We start from the raw sequence: 17,557 nt of genomic DNA on the forward strand, positions 1-17,557 counted from the left end.
GGGCAGTGTCAGGAGAACAGAGCCAGGCTCTGCTCAGTGATGTCCAGTAGCAGGACATGGGGCAACAGCTGCAACCTGGAGCAGAGGAGGTTCCATATGAATATAAGGAAAAACCTTTTCACTGAGAGGGTGACAGAGCCCTGGAGCAGGCTACCCAGAGAGGCTGTGGAGTCTCCTCCTGTAGAGACATTCAAAACCCACCTGGGTGCATTCCTGTGTGACCTGCCTGAGGTGATGCTGCTCTGGCAGGGGGGGTGGACTGGGTGATCTTTTGAGGTCCCTCCCAACCCCTAACATCCTGTGATTGTGTGAAATGAACTTGCTCAGCACATGGTAAAAGAGATCATGTGCTATATAAGCCAAGGCATCCAGAGACACTTAATCTGCCTGGATTTACAATCCCTTAATCCATCAGCAAGGAGATAACCTGATTAGATTCAAAGTAAGCAAGGGAGAAAGCTACTACCTGGTGAATATACAGGATGCCCTAGGTTGCAGCAAGTGAAACTGTAACATGTTCTTTTAAGAAGTTGTTAAAAATTTCCTTGGCTTGACAAGAATGTCCACAGGGACAACACAGGTATGAAGAATATAAACCCCAAAGGCTGCAGGGAAGAAGCCAGAGATGAATGGACACACAAATAGTCTGTGTCTCCCTAAATTATTTCACTGAAGCCCACTTACAGAGACTGAGAATGACAGGGGGCTGGAGCATCTCTCTTTCAAGCATGGGCTGTGGGAGCTGGGGTTGGGAGCTTGGAGAAGACCCTGGGGAGACCTAATAGCAGCTTTCAGGATCTGAAGGGGGCTACAAGAAGGCTGCAGGGGGACTGTTTGCAAAGGCCTGCAGAGATAGGATGAAGGGCAATGGTTTGAAATTAGAGTAGCTTTAGGAACAAGTTCTGCACCATGAAGGTGGTGGAACACTGCAACAAGTTGCCCAGGGAGGTGGTTGAGGCCCCATCCCTGGAGATATTCAAGGTCAGGCTCGACAAGGCACTGACCAACCTGATCTAGTGGAGGATGTCCCTGCTCACCACAGGACTAGATGACCCTTGGAGGTCCCTTCCAACCCAAACTATTCTGTGTTCACCAGGGCAGCAGACAACACAGGGCACTCAACTCAGCCAGAGTAAGAGTTCCTCTGGTTCTGTTGCCTTCCCAGCTAGAAGTTGTTTGGTGGAAGAGGAAATGCTTAATAAACCTGGGCAAATATGCAATCAAAGCAAAGAGCTGGCAGCCAGGAGAATGGCTTTCCCCTTCTCTAACCTCAAAGGCTCTGTTTGGTAAGTTACTCAACCTCCCAGTGTGCACCCTGGCAATGACAGCAGTGCTCCCAGGCCACAGATGGCCACACAACACCCTTGCATCTTATTTAGGAGTCGTCACTCCTGCAAGGGGCATGTTCAAACCAGCTTGAACCGAGGGGACTGCTGCTTGAACTCAGCAACACAGACTTGAGAGCAGCAGAATACTGCCACAGAGTTGAGAGCAGCAGCAAACTGCTGGAAAGCAGCCCTGCCATTTCCAAAGGCTTTTGTGTCCAACATTATCACTATGATTAATTTTCACTGCATTGCCTCAAAGATGCTTATTTTAACCAGACCTTCCCTGAGCTGGACCCTAGGAACAGGCAGAGGATCACTGCCTGTGCTTCATTATTCATTTCTTTGTTCCATCTTTTTTGGATGGGTTTTCATAAAAAAAAATCCTGTGCACAATTTGTTCTCTTCAGTCCTAATGTAAGCAGTGGCTTCTCCTGCTCCCCACCCCCACCCCCCCAGCAAGAGAAGTCTGCAAGGGATTTATTTATCCCAAACACAAGCACTCAGAGGGCTGATGACAGCTGAGGGGCAGCACGGGTGGGGCTCAGCAGTCCTGTCACTCTCACCTCAGTTCTGGCCAAAGCCAAACTGCTAAAAGGGTTTTCATTCCAAAGTGACACTTTGCTTTGAGCATAAATCTGGAAAACAACCCAAGCCCTTCTCAGCTAGGGTAAGAAATCATCTTTTGGGCCTGCAGAAGGTCAGCTATTGAAACAGAACGTGGCCAGGGTGCTCTCTGCACCAGAATGCAGCCACTGTGTGCAGGACCTGTGTGAACTGTGGCTAGAAGGAAGCTTTGCTACTTGCATCTTGCCTCCCAAACTCTCACCTCCCAATAATCTTCACTAGAAATCAGGATGCAGCTTTTCCTCTCAGCTACCCTGGCAGACTGGCTCATTTGGATAGCTTTCACTGTTCTCACTCTAGCCCATGGAACAGCAGTGCACTGGAGTTACATCAACTGCTCTGGTCACAAGCCTCCAGTTCTTTTATTTTCATAGGATTGTTTGGGTTCAAAAGGACCTTAAAGATCATCTAGTTCCAACCACCTGCCACAGGCAAGGGCATGTCCTACCAGCCCAGGCTGCTCAAGGCTGTCTGCCCTGGCCCTAAACACTTGGAGCCTCCACAGCTTCTCTGGGCAATGTGTTCCAGTGCCTCACCACCCTCACAGGGAAGAATTTCTTCCTAACGTCCAAATCAAGCCTCTTCCAGTTTGAAGCCATTGCCCCCTGGTCTATCACTACAAGCCCTGGTCCAAAGTCCCTCCCCAGCACTCCTGTAGCCCCTATTCAAATATGGGAAGGCTGCTCTAAGGTCTCCCTGCAGCCTTCTCTTCTCCAGGCTGAACTCTCTCAGTCTGTCCTTGTAGCAGAAGGGTTCCAGCCCTCTGACCATACCTGTGGCTTCCTCTGAACCCACTCTAGCACTTCCATGTCCTTCCTGTGTTGGGGGCTCAAGGTGCACCCAGTATTGCAGGTGGGGTCTCAGCTCAGTGTGGAGCAGAGGGGCAGAATCCCCTCCCTTCACCTACTTTGTCTGTGTGTTCTTTAAAAGACAGGAAAACAAACTACAGATACATAAATCCCATCAAGTGCATCACAGCCTGATTCATCCTGAAAGGCAGCCAGCTCTGGGGAGCAGTCATCTATCAAAAACCTGCCCTTTACAGTCACCACCATGTGCAGAGCTTTGCCTCAGTCTAAACCAGATGATCACTCATGGGCTGTGCTCTGCTGATGCTGTGGAAGCCTTTGTTTCCCTGCTAAACTGAATTATTTTCAATTTAACTCCAAAACAGAGAGAGTTTGGCTTTATTTTTCCTCTTCTGGCCCTGTGTGTTTTAGAAGTGTGACCTTGAGTTAGTGCTGATTTTGGAATGTCCTAAGGGTCTGGTTAAGGGAGGCACCGCTGCACTGCCCACGAGGTCCTTGTAGATTCCTACTATCAGAGCTGGGATGACAGAGGGGGAGGGATGTCTGTGTGAATTAATCAGGGGCTGATGAAGAGCCTCCAAGTCATGCCTGCAAAATAACTGGAAGCTGAAGCACCCAACAGGAACTAAGTGTCTATGATCCAGGCAAAGAGGTGTGCTAAAAACCAGGACAGCCACATCCTGTGCCTGCTGAGGCTTCTCAGTAGCCATAGGTTCACCCTAAGCCTAACACTAATCCCCAACACAGTCCAGGCCAACACATGGCCATGCTGGACACACTGTCAGAGGCAAGGCTCCCCTCCTGCTCTCACCTCACCCATGGGGAAAAGCCAGCAATTCCTGGGAAACCCTAGGAGTGCCAGCCTCACCAAGAGGAGCAGGCATCTGTGCTCATCAGAGGGAGCAGATGAGATCTTCACTGCACCATTCCAACAGGACATCTTTAGAAGGATGCCAAACCCACTGCACAACAGTCCAAGACAGGATGTCAAGCATAAGCTCAGTGATTGGAACCGCAGGGGAAATGTAAAGCAGCAGAATGCAATTAGCCATGCTGGAATTCAGCTCCATGCCGAAGCTGCCTCCTAAATGCCACAGGCTCCTTAATGCCAAGGGCCAGGCTGGCTCTGCAATCTGTGCTGTAACTCCAGAGCCATGGGGCCCACCCAAGGCCACCTCACTGCCATGGGACCTGCCAGGGGCAGGGCACAGGGTTGGGGCAGGCTGGACTTACCTCCTCCCTGAAAACCGAGGCGTGCTCTTTGCAGCCAGGCAAACGCTGGATGAAGCTGACCACCTAGAATGGCAGAAACATGGAAATGGCACCATTAAAACGGCACAGCAGCAAGCCAAATGGGCTGGTTTCTGTATGAGAGCTCTACAGAGAGTCACAGAACGCATCTGGTTGGAAGGGACTCTCAAAGGGCATCTTGTCCAACTCCCCTGCAGTGAGCAGGGACAACCCCAAGGCCACATCAAGTTTGACCTTGAATGTCTCCAGGGATGGGGCCTCCACCACATCTCCCTAAGCAGCTTGCTCCAGTATTTCACTACCTCCATAGTAAAGAACTTCCTCCTAATGTCCAACCTAAATCTACCCTGCTCCAGTTTCAAACCATGGTCCCTTGTCCTGTCACCACAGGCCCTCCAAAAAAGTCCTGTAGCCCCCTTCAAAAACTGGAAGGCTGCTCTAAGGTGTCCCTGCAGCCTTCTCTTCTCCAGGCTGAACAGCCCCAACTCTCTCAGCCTGTTCTCATAGCAGAAGGGTTCCAGCCCTCTGACCATCTCTCTGAACCCACTTTAACACTTCCATGTCCTTCTTGTGTTGGGGGCTCAAGCTGGACACACCAGGGCAGAATCATCTCTCTTGCTTATGTTTTCCTGAAGATCAAGGCTTGAACCAAGTTGCACCACCAGAGGTTTGGGTTGGACATTAAAAGAAACTTCATTGAAAGGGTTCTCAAAGACTTGAACAGGCTGCCCAGGGAGGTTCAATCTCCATCCCTGGAGGTGTTTCAAAGAGACAGAGATGTGGTGCTGAGGATGTGGTGGGGTTTGGCCCCAGCCTTAGTAGAGTTAGAGACTGGTTGGTCTCGACAGTCTTAAAGGTCTTTTCCAATCCAAACAGCTCTCTGCCTCTCTGCCTTTAAGAGACAAAATAAACCAAATGAGCCCTGCTGGATTGGCGACGGACTGACGGCAGGAGAGCTGGGGAGGGAAGGAGGTTTATTTAACCCCTGGTGGGTGCAGAGGATCCAGGGAACCAACAGGGCTAGAAGCTATTTTTACATCTCACATGGAGGAAAAAAAAAGCCTTTCTGAGCAGGACATCTTAACATTTGGAATAATCTCCCTGGGGCCAGGCGAGCAGCCCTGGGATCCCGTTATGTAAGCGTGAGCAGCGTGAGGAGCGGGCCCGAGCGCACCGGAGGATGGCCTAATCTGCATTGTCTTCTCCAGCTGCAGCTTCGCTGGCTCAGAGAAGATTTGTATATCGAGGCATAATCAGATCAAACATCTCGTGCTAATTGGATGCTCCCTTGCAGGAGCAGCTCTTGTTTCACCAGGCACATTTCCCTGAGCTAGAGCAGATGTGACATCCCTCCCATGAACACAAACAGTGAGGAGGGGTCGCTGCCAAGCACGAGCTTCCCCGGCACTCGGCAGGGCAGGCGCTCTCCTAAATCACCTCACTGCAGCTCCAGCTGATCCCACCACTTGACTAGCATTCATCTCCTTCCCCCTGCTCCAGCCACGCAGGAAAAGCTCTCAGTGTGCCCTCTGGTTCTGCTCTACCCCGGCAGAAGCTGATTTTTGGTGAAGGAGTCTCATGGTTTGTTATGTAAGCTGCGAGCAGAGCATCCCTCTTGCGTGCTGCCCCTTTCCTCTGTTGGCAGGGACAGCTACATTTTAAAGGGAACCCCTAAAATCCACAGTTCCATCAGGCAGTGACTCCAACTTTTCCTCTGCAAACCCCCATTCTAAACAAGTAACAAAATATTTGCCTTTGGAGCCCCACCCCCACCTCCTCATAATTAAAGCACAAATGACATTCCTTCTGCAGGGTCTGCTGCCTTCCAGAATGGAGACAGTTGGACCCCCAGGACAAGCTGATAAGGGTCCTTTAGTGCCTGTGGTATGGAGAGGCTGCTAGACATCTCCAGGGAATGATCTGAGCTTGCCTTGCTCCTGTGTCCTTCCCTGCACTACTGCTGCTGGCTACTGTCACCCACACCGAGTGACAGGCCTTTGATCTGTTCCAGATGCCATTTGTAGAGACATTGCAAGCATCCTGTACCACAGAATTGGCCTTTTAAACAAACAGGAGTCCTGGGGCTTGCCAGAAATGGAAAAAAAGAGGGAGAGAGGGGATGCAGGAGGAGAGAGAATACAGCAGAGAAGGTCCCCAGGATGTGAGCCAGACCCTGGGTTCCACCGTGCTGCAGCAACCTGCCTGGCCCACCACTGCTGGTGGAGGAGAGCCCCCAAACCAAGATGTGGCAGATGAGGAACAAGAGAGCCTCAGGTGTACAAGGCCAAAACACAGTGACACCAGGGGCTGGAGGAAACCAGCACAGCCCCACAATGGTGGCAGTGAAGCTCTAAACAAAGGGAAAGGTCAAGCTGGACAGGGCTCTGAGCAACCTGCTCTAGGTGCAGATGACTCTGCTCACTGAAGGGGGATTGGCCTAGATGAGCTTTAAGCTGATATTCTGAGAGCACCTTAGAAACTCCACACAGCACATGGAAGGTGCTGCTGGAGTCCCAGATGTGTGGTGTATTGAATCAGCACAGTGCTGGACCTTGCTGGTGCAGTTGGGAGGTGGCCTCATGCAGCACCCTGTTAACATCAAGCTGCAGCAGAACTGACACCACCTCCTGAGACTGCACAGAGAGGAGCTGGAGTTAACTGGGATTTACCAATGTACCAGCAATTAGCACAAGGACAGGGAAGTGTCCCATGCAGAACTTCCCCAGAACACCTTCTGGGGGTCAAAACCTTCCTGGTCAAAACCACCCCAAACTGTTACTGACTTTGTGTGTTGACCCTAAGCAAAAAATAAGTGACAGGATGAGAGGAAATAGCCTCAAGCTGCACCAGGGGCAGCTTAGGTTGGACATTAGAAGAAACTTCTTCACTGCAAGGGTTCTCAAACACTGGAACAGGCTCCCTAGGGAGGTGGCTGAATCCTCATCCCTGGAGGTGTTTCAGAGCTGCAGAGAAGTGGTGCTGAGGGACATGGTACAGCATCAGCCTTGGTAGAGTTAGAGAATGGTTGGAGTCAGTGACCTTAAAGGTCTTTTCCAACCAAAATGATTCTGTGGCAGCCTCCAACAAGCTATTAGCACCCAGTGCAGGACTAACTAAGGAGCAATACAACTCCAGCACACATTCATGTTCTTGTGTGACTCAACATCCTTCCCTAGCTCTGCAAACACGACTGGAAGCTTTCAATAAACAACAAAGCTGCACTCAAGTAACTGCTCTAGTTGAGTATTCTGTGTCACCAAGTGTTTCTTAGCTGGAGGGCCCCAAAACACTGCTGCTGCTCCACCACTTCAGCTCTCTGCATCCAACAGAGAATTAAAGCAACATTTTTTTTTTCCCCTTAATGTGGGTTTTTCTAAAATAAAACCACTTCTGCACTCTGCAACCAAAGGAGGATTGTAACCCCCCTCCCACTGCTCTTGTTTCAGATCAGCAGAAAGGCCTCCTTTTGTGCAGCAGAGTTCAAAGCACAACCCAAAGGCAAATGTTTGCCCCGAAGGAAGATATTAGGAGCCCCAATGCCGACAGATCAAACCTACTCCGGACTGAGCAACACACCAAGTCCTGCTGCTTTCATCTTCCAGACCTGCAGCTACATTTCACTGCACATCCTGCCCCTGCAAGAGAGGCCCAATTGATCCCTAGGGGAGCTCCTGATGAAGGTAATTTGCAAAACCAGAGCCACTTTACTGAAATTCAAACCCAGAGCCCTAATGACTTTGGCCAGTCCATTGTGGTGCCCAGGCTGATCTCTTTAATGTGCCATTCACACTCCTCTGGGCAGTCAAAACTTCACCAAGCCGCAGCACAGAGCACAGCTCAATGTATTCTGGGGTTGGAATCGCTATATTCAGCGCCCTGCCTTCATGCCCTGTGCTCCCTGCTTACCTTCAGCCATTATCAAACTAACATCTCAGTTAAATTTACCCAGCAGTCACTTTAAAGGTCAACTGCAAAGGACAAATTTTATTTGGCTGGTATCCTGCCTCTGTTCTTCCATGAGCCAAGCCTCCATATTTTACCCAAAACAAAGAGATTCTGATTTTCATGTCAGGGGGATTAAGTGCTTCTGCCTTTAATGAGTTCCTAAAAGGCCTCTTGGAAAAAAACCATTGGAAGCTTTTTCTACAGAAGGGTCCAAACAGCCAAGCAAATCTTTCAGAGGGATTTTGGGGTTTGTTTTTATCTTTCTTTCTTGCTATGAATTTAGCTCAAATTCATTTTCATCACCTGAAAAGAAGCAAAAAAGCACAAAGCTCCCCAAACACCAAAGTTCCAAACCTAATAATAACCCCAACAAGAATAGCAATGGTGATAATATCAATAATAACAACAACACAACAAAACAAAAGGTCCCACTTTCAACCCAGCAACCCTAATGGCTTCACCCTTCACCACTGCTGTGGTTCCTGTCTCCTGTGGCGCTGCAATCCCTCCTGTCCCCGAGCAGCTCTCCAGCACGAAGAGCAAAGCCAAGCCTGGATTTATGTGATACAAGAGGCACTTGGGGGGAAAATGCACTTTGGAAAAGTCTCTGAAGGTGCTCTGTGCCTCATGGAGAGCAGCACTTTTCCCTGCTTTGCAGTTTACCTCCATCCTTGCCAGCACATCACAGCACACGTCCCTGGAACTAAAGGGCCTGCGATTAGGCGGCGGGATCCGAGCTGTCACTGCTTCCCCAGAGGAGCCACAAATATTATTTATGCCCAAGGCATCCAGGCAAAAACCAACTACTCAGCACACAAAAGAGACCAAGTTTTTTACATGCCACCTAATTACAGGAGACAACTCAAGAGCTAGGACTGCAGAGACACGTCCCCAGCCACGCAGCTACTGCTGTCAGAAACCAGGTCAGGCTGTGGGCAGTTTTATTCCAGGGGAAGCAGGCAGGGAGAGGCAGGAGGAGTGGGCACGCAGAGCGCTGGGGAATTATCTGCAATGTAAAAGTGAATCAGCAGCAAAGTCACAGCACAGGGGGAGGGATATTGGAGAGAAAGGGATCAGCTGTCAGAGGCAGGAGTCAGGCCTGAGAACTAAGAGATCAAGGGGTAAACAAACAAAGTAAAAGAGGGAATCTGATTCGGGGTGGGGAAAAACAATCTATGGACACCAGAGGGTTAATAGGGATCCTTCCCCTCCCTTACAAAGGGACTTGGGCAGAACTTCCAGCTGAGTCAGCTATGGCATATGCAAAGCAAACAGAAGAGCATTGCCTAGGAAAGGGAAGAAAATAAAGATGTCTTCCAATTAGCAGTCCAGAAGTGGAGGGCTCTGGCATTCCCACACCCCAAGAAAAGAGGGAACAGGTAACTCACCTCTTCCACAGTCCATTTGGCCACATGTTTGGTTGTGAGGCCTGAGACCTCTGGCAAGATCTTGCAGTGCTTCTCCCAGTTGAGATGGAGGCGGTGGGTCGGGTTAGAGGCCAGGGAAGGCATGAAAATGGACTGGTGGAGGGCCTGCTGGAGATCCACACCAGGGTCTGGAAAGGAAAGCAAGATGAGTCAGAGAGAAGCTCCAAGTAGGAGCAAGCACAACAAAGCAGGAGGAAGGGTCACAGGCTGGAGGGAAAAGCAAAGTCAGGGTGAGCAGACGGCCAGACACAGCTGCTGCATGGCAGACTGAGCTCTCAGGGTGTTCTTCCCACTCTCCCAAGAAGGAGAGAGCAAAATAATAGATAAGATAAGACTGCCAGGCTGGCTTTCTCCTTAGCCTTTTCCCTGGAAAATGATGTCATGCTGCTAACAGAGAAGATGTTTGCAGCATTTTATTGACAAGGTGGAGGAGTTCTGGTAACAGCATCTTCAGCTGGAAGCTAATGGCATGGTTCCAGCTGCCAGCTGTAGCCAGCCTGTGAAGAGCCCTGCGTGTGCCAGCCGATGGCCTGGGCTCCCCAGGAGGCTGCCAGGCCAGGAGAGCTGCACATTACCTCCAGACATCAACTCCCTCCTCATGTGACAAGTGATGGAAGCTTTAAAAATCAAGGCAAAGGAAGGCAGAAATCACCCCTCCCTGATGAGCTCACTGGAGGAGTGCAGAGTCATGGTCCTACAGGGACTTGCCTGGTTATACAACAGGAAGCAAAGCAGAGGGTGGAAACAAGATGGGAAACATTCCCCTGGTTTACAGCACTTAACGTGTGCTGCCCCCTCACCCCCTGGCCTGCCAGGCTGTCTGCAGGGTGTGCACCATCCTGGGGCTGCACAGAACTCCCATTTCATCCCTGCTTTCAGAAAGGCTCAGCATGCCCAGCACCACTCATCTCTGCTGGCTTTGCTCAGTGTTAGTAGGCTCTGTGTGTGTGAGGATCTGTGGGGTGTGCCAGTCACTGTGTAAAGCACCAAGGAAAGCAGCATTCTAGTACTATTTATGTTACTACATGTAGTAATTGCAGTCTGATTTGCCTGCTCCTTAGCACTCAAAGGGAAAGCAGCGCTGGAGGTAAAGCTTAATCTAGCAAAAGGCCACTCTGCTGTCCCCAGCTGTGTCACCTTACCTCACCTCCACCCCTATAAAGGACCTGAGACAGCCTCAAATACAGGCTTCTATTGCTATATGAGACCGAAAAAGGAGGATGTTAAGAAATAAAGCATCAGTAAGAACTGCTGAGCTCAGGAGCTGATGGTCCTTGTGACAACAGGGCACAGGACACTGCTCCAGGGAAGGCTGTCAGATGGCCTCATCCCCACCTCCTGGTGTGGGAGGTCCTGCTTGTGCTCAAGGTTTTACATACTGCTGGGTTGGCTCTGCTTCTGCCACAGACTGTCTCTTTCTCTTCACTAAGTCTGAATCCTCAGGGGTAAGAGTCTCAACCAGGACCTAAACAAATTACTTCCCCTTTGAGACAGGAGCTGGGCTCTAATAGTTTCCATGTCAATGGGATGAAGGCTCTGGGTAATCAGGAAATGAGAAGCCAGTGGATTACTGCAGAATCCTCCTCCACTGCTTCCAGCTCTCTGTTTAAGGTGAATGTGAAAGGGAGAGCAGACAGCTCTTCCTGCCAGCTGCAACTGCAGCCCCTAGCTGGCTCTGACTGCAGAAGTCAGCACTAGGTAAAAATGAGTAGCTAAAAAAATAAGAAAGAGGAATCAAAGCAGCCAGCCACCTGTCCCACTTTGTGCCTGCTTAGCTATTTCTGATTGGAGACTTATTACCATGTTAAATCCTCCTAAAAGCCTGGTCAGCTCAGTTCTCTGAAATGGCTTTTTATAGTAAATCTGAAAGTTAAGCATATGGTTTGCTAAAGTGATAGCAGAAAGCTTCTCTTAAAGCTTAACCTGTCACACACCAGAAAAACACAAACCAAACCAAACCAACCCCATAGGCATTGTTTTCCCATTCAATTTGTCATTTTCTTTGTCATCCTTAAGAGAGCCTTAAAGCCACCAGCCAAAATGAGTCTAAAGGAAGAGGCTGGATGGAACTTAAACTATCTGGCAGGTTTTGGGGAACTGTGCCCTGACACCAGGCCCTGATTGGTGAACTAAAACCCCTTGTCACTTCTGAAGGGCACACAGAGGCACAAAAGATGGTGCAGGACTGACTTTTCACTTAATAAAGACAAAGCTTCACTCTACACAGTATTAAGCCTTTCATTTCTAAGCAATTTTGCCCTTCCTCTCCATTTTGCAGATAGAAAACCAACCACTAGCATCCCCTCCCTCCTGTGCTTTCTCTTGACTGTGGACTCAAACCCAAGGAAGTTGTAAGGCCTGAAATCCTGCTGGTGGTTGGGAGTATGCTGCACAAACAGGCACACACACACAGACAAAGGAAGAAAAAGTAACCAACCTTGCCTACTCCTCTCCTCCTTCACCATCTCTAAGGTTAGATAGGTACGTGAGCATCCAAACCTGAAAGCATGAATTGCAGAACATCTCAGAAGACACAAAATGGACAGAATTTCTTCTCTGTACCAAGATTAATGGGACTCAGAGGAGCAGAAGAAAGCCTTTCTCCTCTTAAAATAAGCAGTAGCACTCCTCCATCCCTGTCCTCTCTCTCTAAGCTAAGGGCCATGCTGTTAAATTCACGGCTAGGACTCAGATCTGAGTTTACTGAAGGAAAGAGAAAGAGAGGGAGAAGAGCAAGAGGGAGAAGAGTCCAGAGCAAGAGGGAGAAGAGTCCAGAGCAAGAGGGAGAAGAGTCCAGAGCAAGAGGGAGAAGAGTCCAGAGCAAGAGGGAGAAGAGTCCAGAGCAAGAGGGAGAAGAGTCCAGAGCAAGAGGGAGAAGAGTCCAGAGCAAGAGGGAGAAGAGTCCAGAGCAAGAGGGAGAGAGCCTGGGGGAGGGTCCAGAGCAGGAGGGAGAGAGGGTCCAAAGCAATAGCAGGAAAAGGGGGAGATTCACCCTCTGCTGGAAACCTCTGATCGGACTGGGCTGTTCTAAGCCATGATTTACATCTTTTCCAGCCCTGCCTCTGTATCCTAAGCACCAGCACTGTTAGTGCATGAGCAGACAGCACAAAAATCTGATTTACTTCTGTCGCTTGGCTTTGGGGTCCGCAGAGGAATCCTCCTCTGCCCAGCTCCTCTTGCAGCTCTTTTCACACTGTTCTGGCAGACTCTGAACGTTGCTTTGACACAACTCTTCACTGTCTTGGGTAGGTTTGCTGGAAAGAGATAAAAGATATTAGCTGAGCTAACATCCTCTGGCCTCTTCTCCTCCAGGAGAGCAAAGCTGGCTGCTCCCTGAAGTCAGAGCAACAGCTACCATCTAGTGGCAGAAGCTTTCCTCTCAGCCACCATCACCACCGGCACAGTACAAAGTGGTTTTTCACTCTTCAGAGTGGATTGAGAGAGATTATCTGACATAAATCAGCCCCTGTGGACTGAAGCTCTGATTCCAGCAGCTACAAGCAGCCCACTGAAGCATGTATTGGGGTGAAATCAAGAGATTTAAGATTTTTGAATCTTGGCAACTCCAGATAACATTTAAGAGGTCCCATGACTGAGTCTGATCTTAAACTGAGCTGCTCCATGACTAAGTTTGAAACCTAAACTGAGCTACACAGCTGTCAAAGCAAGGACAAGCAGTGGAGTGTTACCAGATTTGCATATTGAATTCAGACCTCCCACTATCAGGAAATTAAATACTTAGAAGAGAAATGTCTTAGAATTCCAAAGGGCCATTTACTGTGGGAGAATCCCAAAGCTCCTCAGAGAGCTTTATGGTAACAGTGCCACTGAAATGCAATCAGTTCTGGTCTTAAAATTAGGAAGTGGAGATGCCTGCACGTTTCTGGGATGGGAGGAGGCAAACTTAGGCCACATATGCTTGGGAGGAGACAAGTATTACCTTTTTTCTGGCCAAATCTATCTTGCAAATGTTATAAAACTAAGCAAACATATGAAATTTAAATGTTTATAAGCCTTCACATATAAGGAACTGGGATTCCTGGGGTAGCCTGAAGAAAAAGAGGTTAAGGGGAGACCCACTTGCTCTCCACAACTCCCTGAAGGAAGGCTGGAGCCAGAAGGGAGTTGGTCTCTTCTCCCAAGGAATAAGCAACAGGACAAGAGGAAGTGGCCTCAAATTGCCTCAGGGGAGGTTTAGGCTGGACATGAGGAACAATTTCTTCCCCAGAAGGGTTGTCAAGGCCTGGAACAGGCTGCTCAGGACAGTGTGGAGTCGTCATTCCTGGAGTGGTTTCAAAACTGTGTAGATATGGTGCTGAGGGACATGGATTAGTGGTGACCTGGTGGTGCTGGGTTAATAGTTGGACTGGATGAGCTTAAAGGTGTCTTCCAAAAAAACAAGGATTCTGTGATTTTATACACAAAAAAGACCCAAAGTGCTGCTGGAGTTTGCCCCAGTGGGGCAGGATTTGTAGAGACTGAAGGTGACACTCACAAAAGCCTCCACGTCCAGCTCTGTCCCGTGACGCACTTTAACTGCCTCCTGCACTCACAGAATCATTTCAGTTGGAAAAGACCTTTGAGATCATCAGGGCCAAGAACTAACACCGAGTCTGCATCAGTGCTACTGAATTCCAACACTTTCATGCAAGAAAACACCTGAAGCAGCTCAACTTGTTTGCCAAGTGCCACAGAGAGTCAGTCACTCTGCCTACCAGCGTTAATACAGCCAGCGCTGGGGCGGTTGCAGTTACAGTTTAATAGTACAAAACAACCTGGGCTGACAGTTTTAGGACAGGAAATGAAGGGAAAGAATCTATTTTAAATTGAAACAGCAAGGAAAAATTTATGGAGACAGAATGCAATTTCCTTGGAATGTGACCAGAGCAGCAGGATTAAGGAACCGAGAATCCTCTTAAGGCATCTGAGGGTATAAAAGTGCATTGCTCTGTGTGAAGAGTGTCTGGGGCAGGGGTCAATAATACAAGCAGATAAACTCAATGCTCTGCTGCTCCTCTGCCAAGCCCTGTGGTTCTCAGCCTTGTCAAATGGTTTTGCTCCCCCAGAAAAGGGTTCAGCTCACCAAGACTTTGGGGAGTCCCGCTGAGAACAGTCTCCTGCTCCCAGTTTGTATGGGGTAGAAGTCTCCAGGCTCTTGTCTCTCTGCATGCTGTTGCTAGGGGGAACTCTGTCCCCACCCAGGCGGTCCTGTAACTGGTTTTCTTTGTTGAGGTTCACATCAGAATAAGGGCAGCCTACCAAGCTGTGTTAAGAGAAAGAGAGAGAGAGACAACAATGCATGGTTTGAAGTCATACAGATCTACCAGCCTCAGGTAGACACAGCCCCTCCAGACACCCAGGAAAAGTGAGACCAGAAACACTGAGGGAGATGCTATTACTCAGTGTTAGGTGTGGGAAAGCAGGGCACTACCTGGCAGAATTAGAAACCAGAGCCATAGTTCTAAAGAGTCACCTGAGGGAACAAGAAGAGCTCCTCCTCTGTAACCTGCTGGTCTGAATAATAATTCCTGAAACAAGAGAGTCCTGCAATTTTGACCTCTGAAAAATTCAAAGCCCTCACCTACATTATGTATGACTGGGGACAGCCTCGTGTCAGTGGCGCCCAGGGACAGGATAAGAGGCAATGGGCACAAACTAGAAACCCAGGGGCTTCCATCTGAGCGGGAGGAGAAACTTGTTTGGTGTGAGGGTGCTGGAGCCTTGAACAGGCTGCCCAGAGAGGCTGTGGAGTCTCCTTCTGTGGAGGGATTCCAAACCTACCTGGCCACTGTAATCTTGGGCAGGCTGCTGTGAGTGCCCCTGATTTAGCAGCAGATTTCCACAGGTCCCTTCCAACCCCTAACTTTTTGTGATATATCTTCAGACATCCCAGCTGAGATTGTTTTCTTTCTCTTTAAAAGAGTTTAATTGAGAAAAGCCTTCCTTTCCCAAGAGCACATAAGAAATCAAAAGGCAGAGCACAAAACACGAGCTAGGTCTCCTCACTCTTAAACAATCTACCTACACTCCCTCTCTAACTATCTCCTACATCCTGTTCCTGGGGTTATTATTTCAGCCCAAACCATTCCTCCAGTAATGCTGGGATGCAGAAACTGGAGTGAGTTATCTATGCGTGACTGCATCGGTACAAACAGACTTTCTGGGGATTAGACACAAGAGGGAGCTGCAATTGCGTCTGTAACTATCTCCAGAATAAACCCTGAGATGATTTCAGTGCAGTGCAGGTTCTTGTGGCTGCGTTCTTATTCTGGACAGCAGCCAGACTCTCAGAGGCAGAGCAGAAGCCCTCCAAGAAGATCTGCTGTACTTACGTGTAATGCGTTCCGTATCGGGGGCCCTTGACATGGCCAATTCCGTGGCAGCCCGGGGTAGGGCAGGCTGCTTGTCCTGGCTCCACTTGATGGACAGCACCTGGAAAGCAGGAAGAAAAATGAAACATTAGTAAAAGGCTGCCTGCATTTGAAGAGCAGACTGCATGGAGGGAATTATTCGACTGAACAATGTGATGTCATCTACTTTACCAAGTGGGACTTGCAAAATGTGTCCTGTTTTTGCACACCAGCCTACTGGGTGGATATCAGGGCTGTCCACACTGATCCAGAAATCATAATTATGGTCCCAGCCATCAAAATGTATCTAAAAGAAGCAGAGAGTCTCAGTGAGAGACACAGTTAAGGACATGACTCAGCTTTCATTTTAACGTCCCCCTTTGTTTCACCTTGGCTCAGTTTGGGGCTGATTCATTCAGTCCTTCAGTCAGGCACAGTCGTCACTGAGTCCCCAAATCTCAGCATGGTGAGGACTGGAAGAGACCTCTGGGGATCATGCAGTCCACTCCCCCCTGCTAAAGCAGGGGCACCCATAGCAGCTGGCCCAGGATCACAACGGCCAGATAGGTTTAGAATCTCTTCACAGAAAGAGACTCCACAACTTCTCTGGGCAGCCTGCTTCAGGGCTCCAGCACCCTCACAACAAATAATTTTCTCCTTATGGTCATAAGGAATCTCCTGGGTTCCAGTTTGTGCCCATTGCCCCTTGTCCTGTCCCTGGACACCACTGACAAGAGTCTGGCCCCAGCCTCTTGCCTCCCACCCTTCAGCTCTTGCTGAGTATTGCTCAGATCCCCTCTGGGGCTGCTCTTCTCCAGGCTCAGCAGTCCCAGGACTCTCAGCCTTTCCTCCTAAAAGAGACACTCCAGGCCTCTCATTGTGCTCAAGGTAATGATTTGTTTCCCTGATCCCTGCATCCATGTTTCACAGACCAACCAAGTTATCCTGCCACAGCCAAACCAGAGGGGCTGCAAGAGCACAGAGGCCACAGGGTGCTGCAGCATGCTCTGTACTCCAAGAATAACTCTCTGCAAAGACAATTGCTTATTTCATTGTTTTGTTTTCTGAGGATTCCAAAACACCACAAAAGCCAACAAATTTGGTCATTTGCTAAGTTTTTGCAATGAACAAGTCAGAATTTTCTGCTGATGAAGAGAGCAGCAATAGCTAGCCCAGAGCCAGGTCAGGTTAACACAGGCCCACCACAGTTTAACAGCTCCTGGGTCGTCCATGGGACAAAGTTTGAAGTAAATGCCTACACTGAGCATCAGGCTACTAAATAATGGCAAAACTTGACTTCTGCTTGCAAACACAGCAATGAGACTGAGAATCAGATGGCTAATGGGAAGGAAGCCCCATACCCTACCCACAGAATCACCCTTCAGGAAGGAGATCTGAGGCTGAGGAGCCTCCATCACGCAGCCTGCTCTTTATCAGGCTCACACTTCCTTTCTCAGAAGGCAAAGCACAAGAGATTTTTCTGGCAATGTGTTTCTGTGAAAAGAATTAGTTAAAAATCCATTTATGTAACAAATTCACACTGGAGAATGAAGCCACTTCCCACATGCACCAGGGCTTAACTTGCTTTGGGTTTTCCTTTAAGTATGCCCAGGAAAAAAAATATAAATACAAATCATGAGGCATCTTCCCACCAGCAGAACATTCATGCTGCCTTCACACAGAAGCTGCTAAGATGGAAGCTCAGCCTGTCAAACATTACTTCAAAACAGTGACATTAAAACAGTGACTAACAATACCAGGCACTTCCAGCAGAAACCACAGAATCAGAGAATCATAGAACTGTTAAGTGTTGGAAGGGACCT

The 17,557-nt window shown here is 49.0% G+C and overlaps 1 protein-coding gene across 5 annotated transcripts in view; it reads right to left on the reverse strand.

Moving 5' to 3' along the window:
• LOC137451695 (lethal(3)malignant brain tumor-like protein 3) overlaps positions 1 to 17,557 on the reverse strand; it is a 61,372-nt gene that overhangs the window by 5,038 nt on the left and 38,777 nt on the right. For all 5 annotated transcript variants that reach the window (XM_068159400.1, XM_068159398.1, XM_068159396.1 and 2 more), the window contains 7 exons: positions 15,927 to 16,041; positions 15,717 to 15,816; positions 14,468 to 14,647; positions 12,507 to 12,638; positions 11,822 to 11,883; positions 9,346 to 9,512; positions 3,995 to 4,057 (listed from right to left, as the gene is read on the reverse strand). In XM_068159400.1, coding sequence (XP_068015501.1) covers positions 3,995 to 4,057; positions 9,346 to 9,512; positions 11,822 to 11,883; positions 12,507 to 12,638; positions 14,468 to 14,647; positions 15,717 to 15,816; positions 15,927 to 16,041 — 819 coding nt within the window. The remainder of the gene's footprint in view (positions 1 to 3,994; positions 4,058 to 9,345; positions 9,513 to 11,821; positions 11,884 to 12,506; positions 12,639 to 14,467; positions 14,648 to 15,716; positions 15,817 to 15,926; positions 16,042 to 17,557) is intronic.

The sequence above is a fragment of the Melanerpes formicivorus genome, unplaced genomic scaffold, assembly GCF_026170545.1.
Source record: "Melanerpes formicivorus ecotype bairdi unplaced genomic scaffold, bMelFor1.0.p_v2 SCAF_45, whole genome shotgun sequence".
Lineage (NCBI taxonomy): Eukaryota > Metazoa > Chordata > Aves > Piciformes > Picidae > Melanerpes > Melanerpes formicivorus.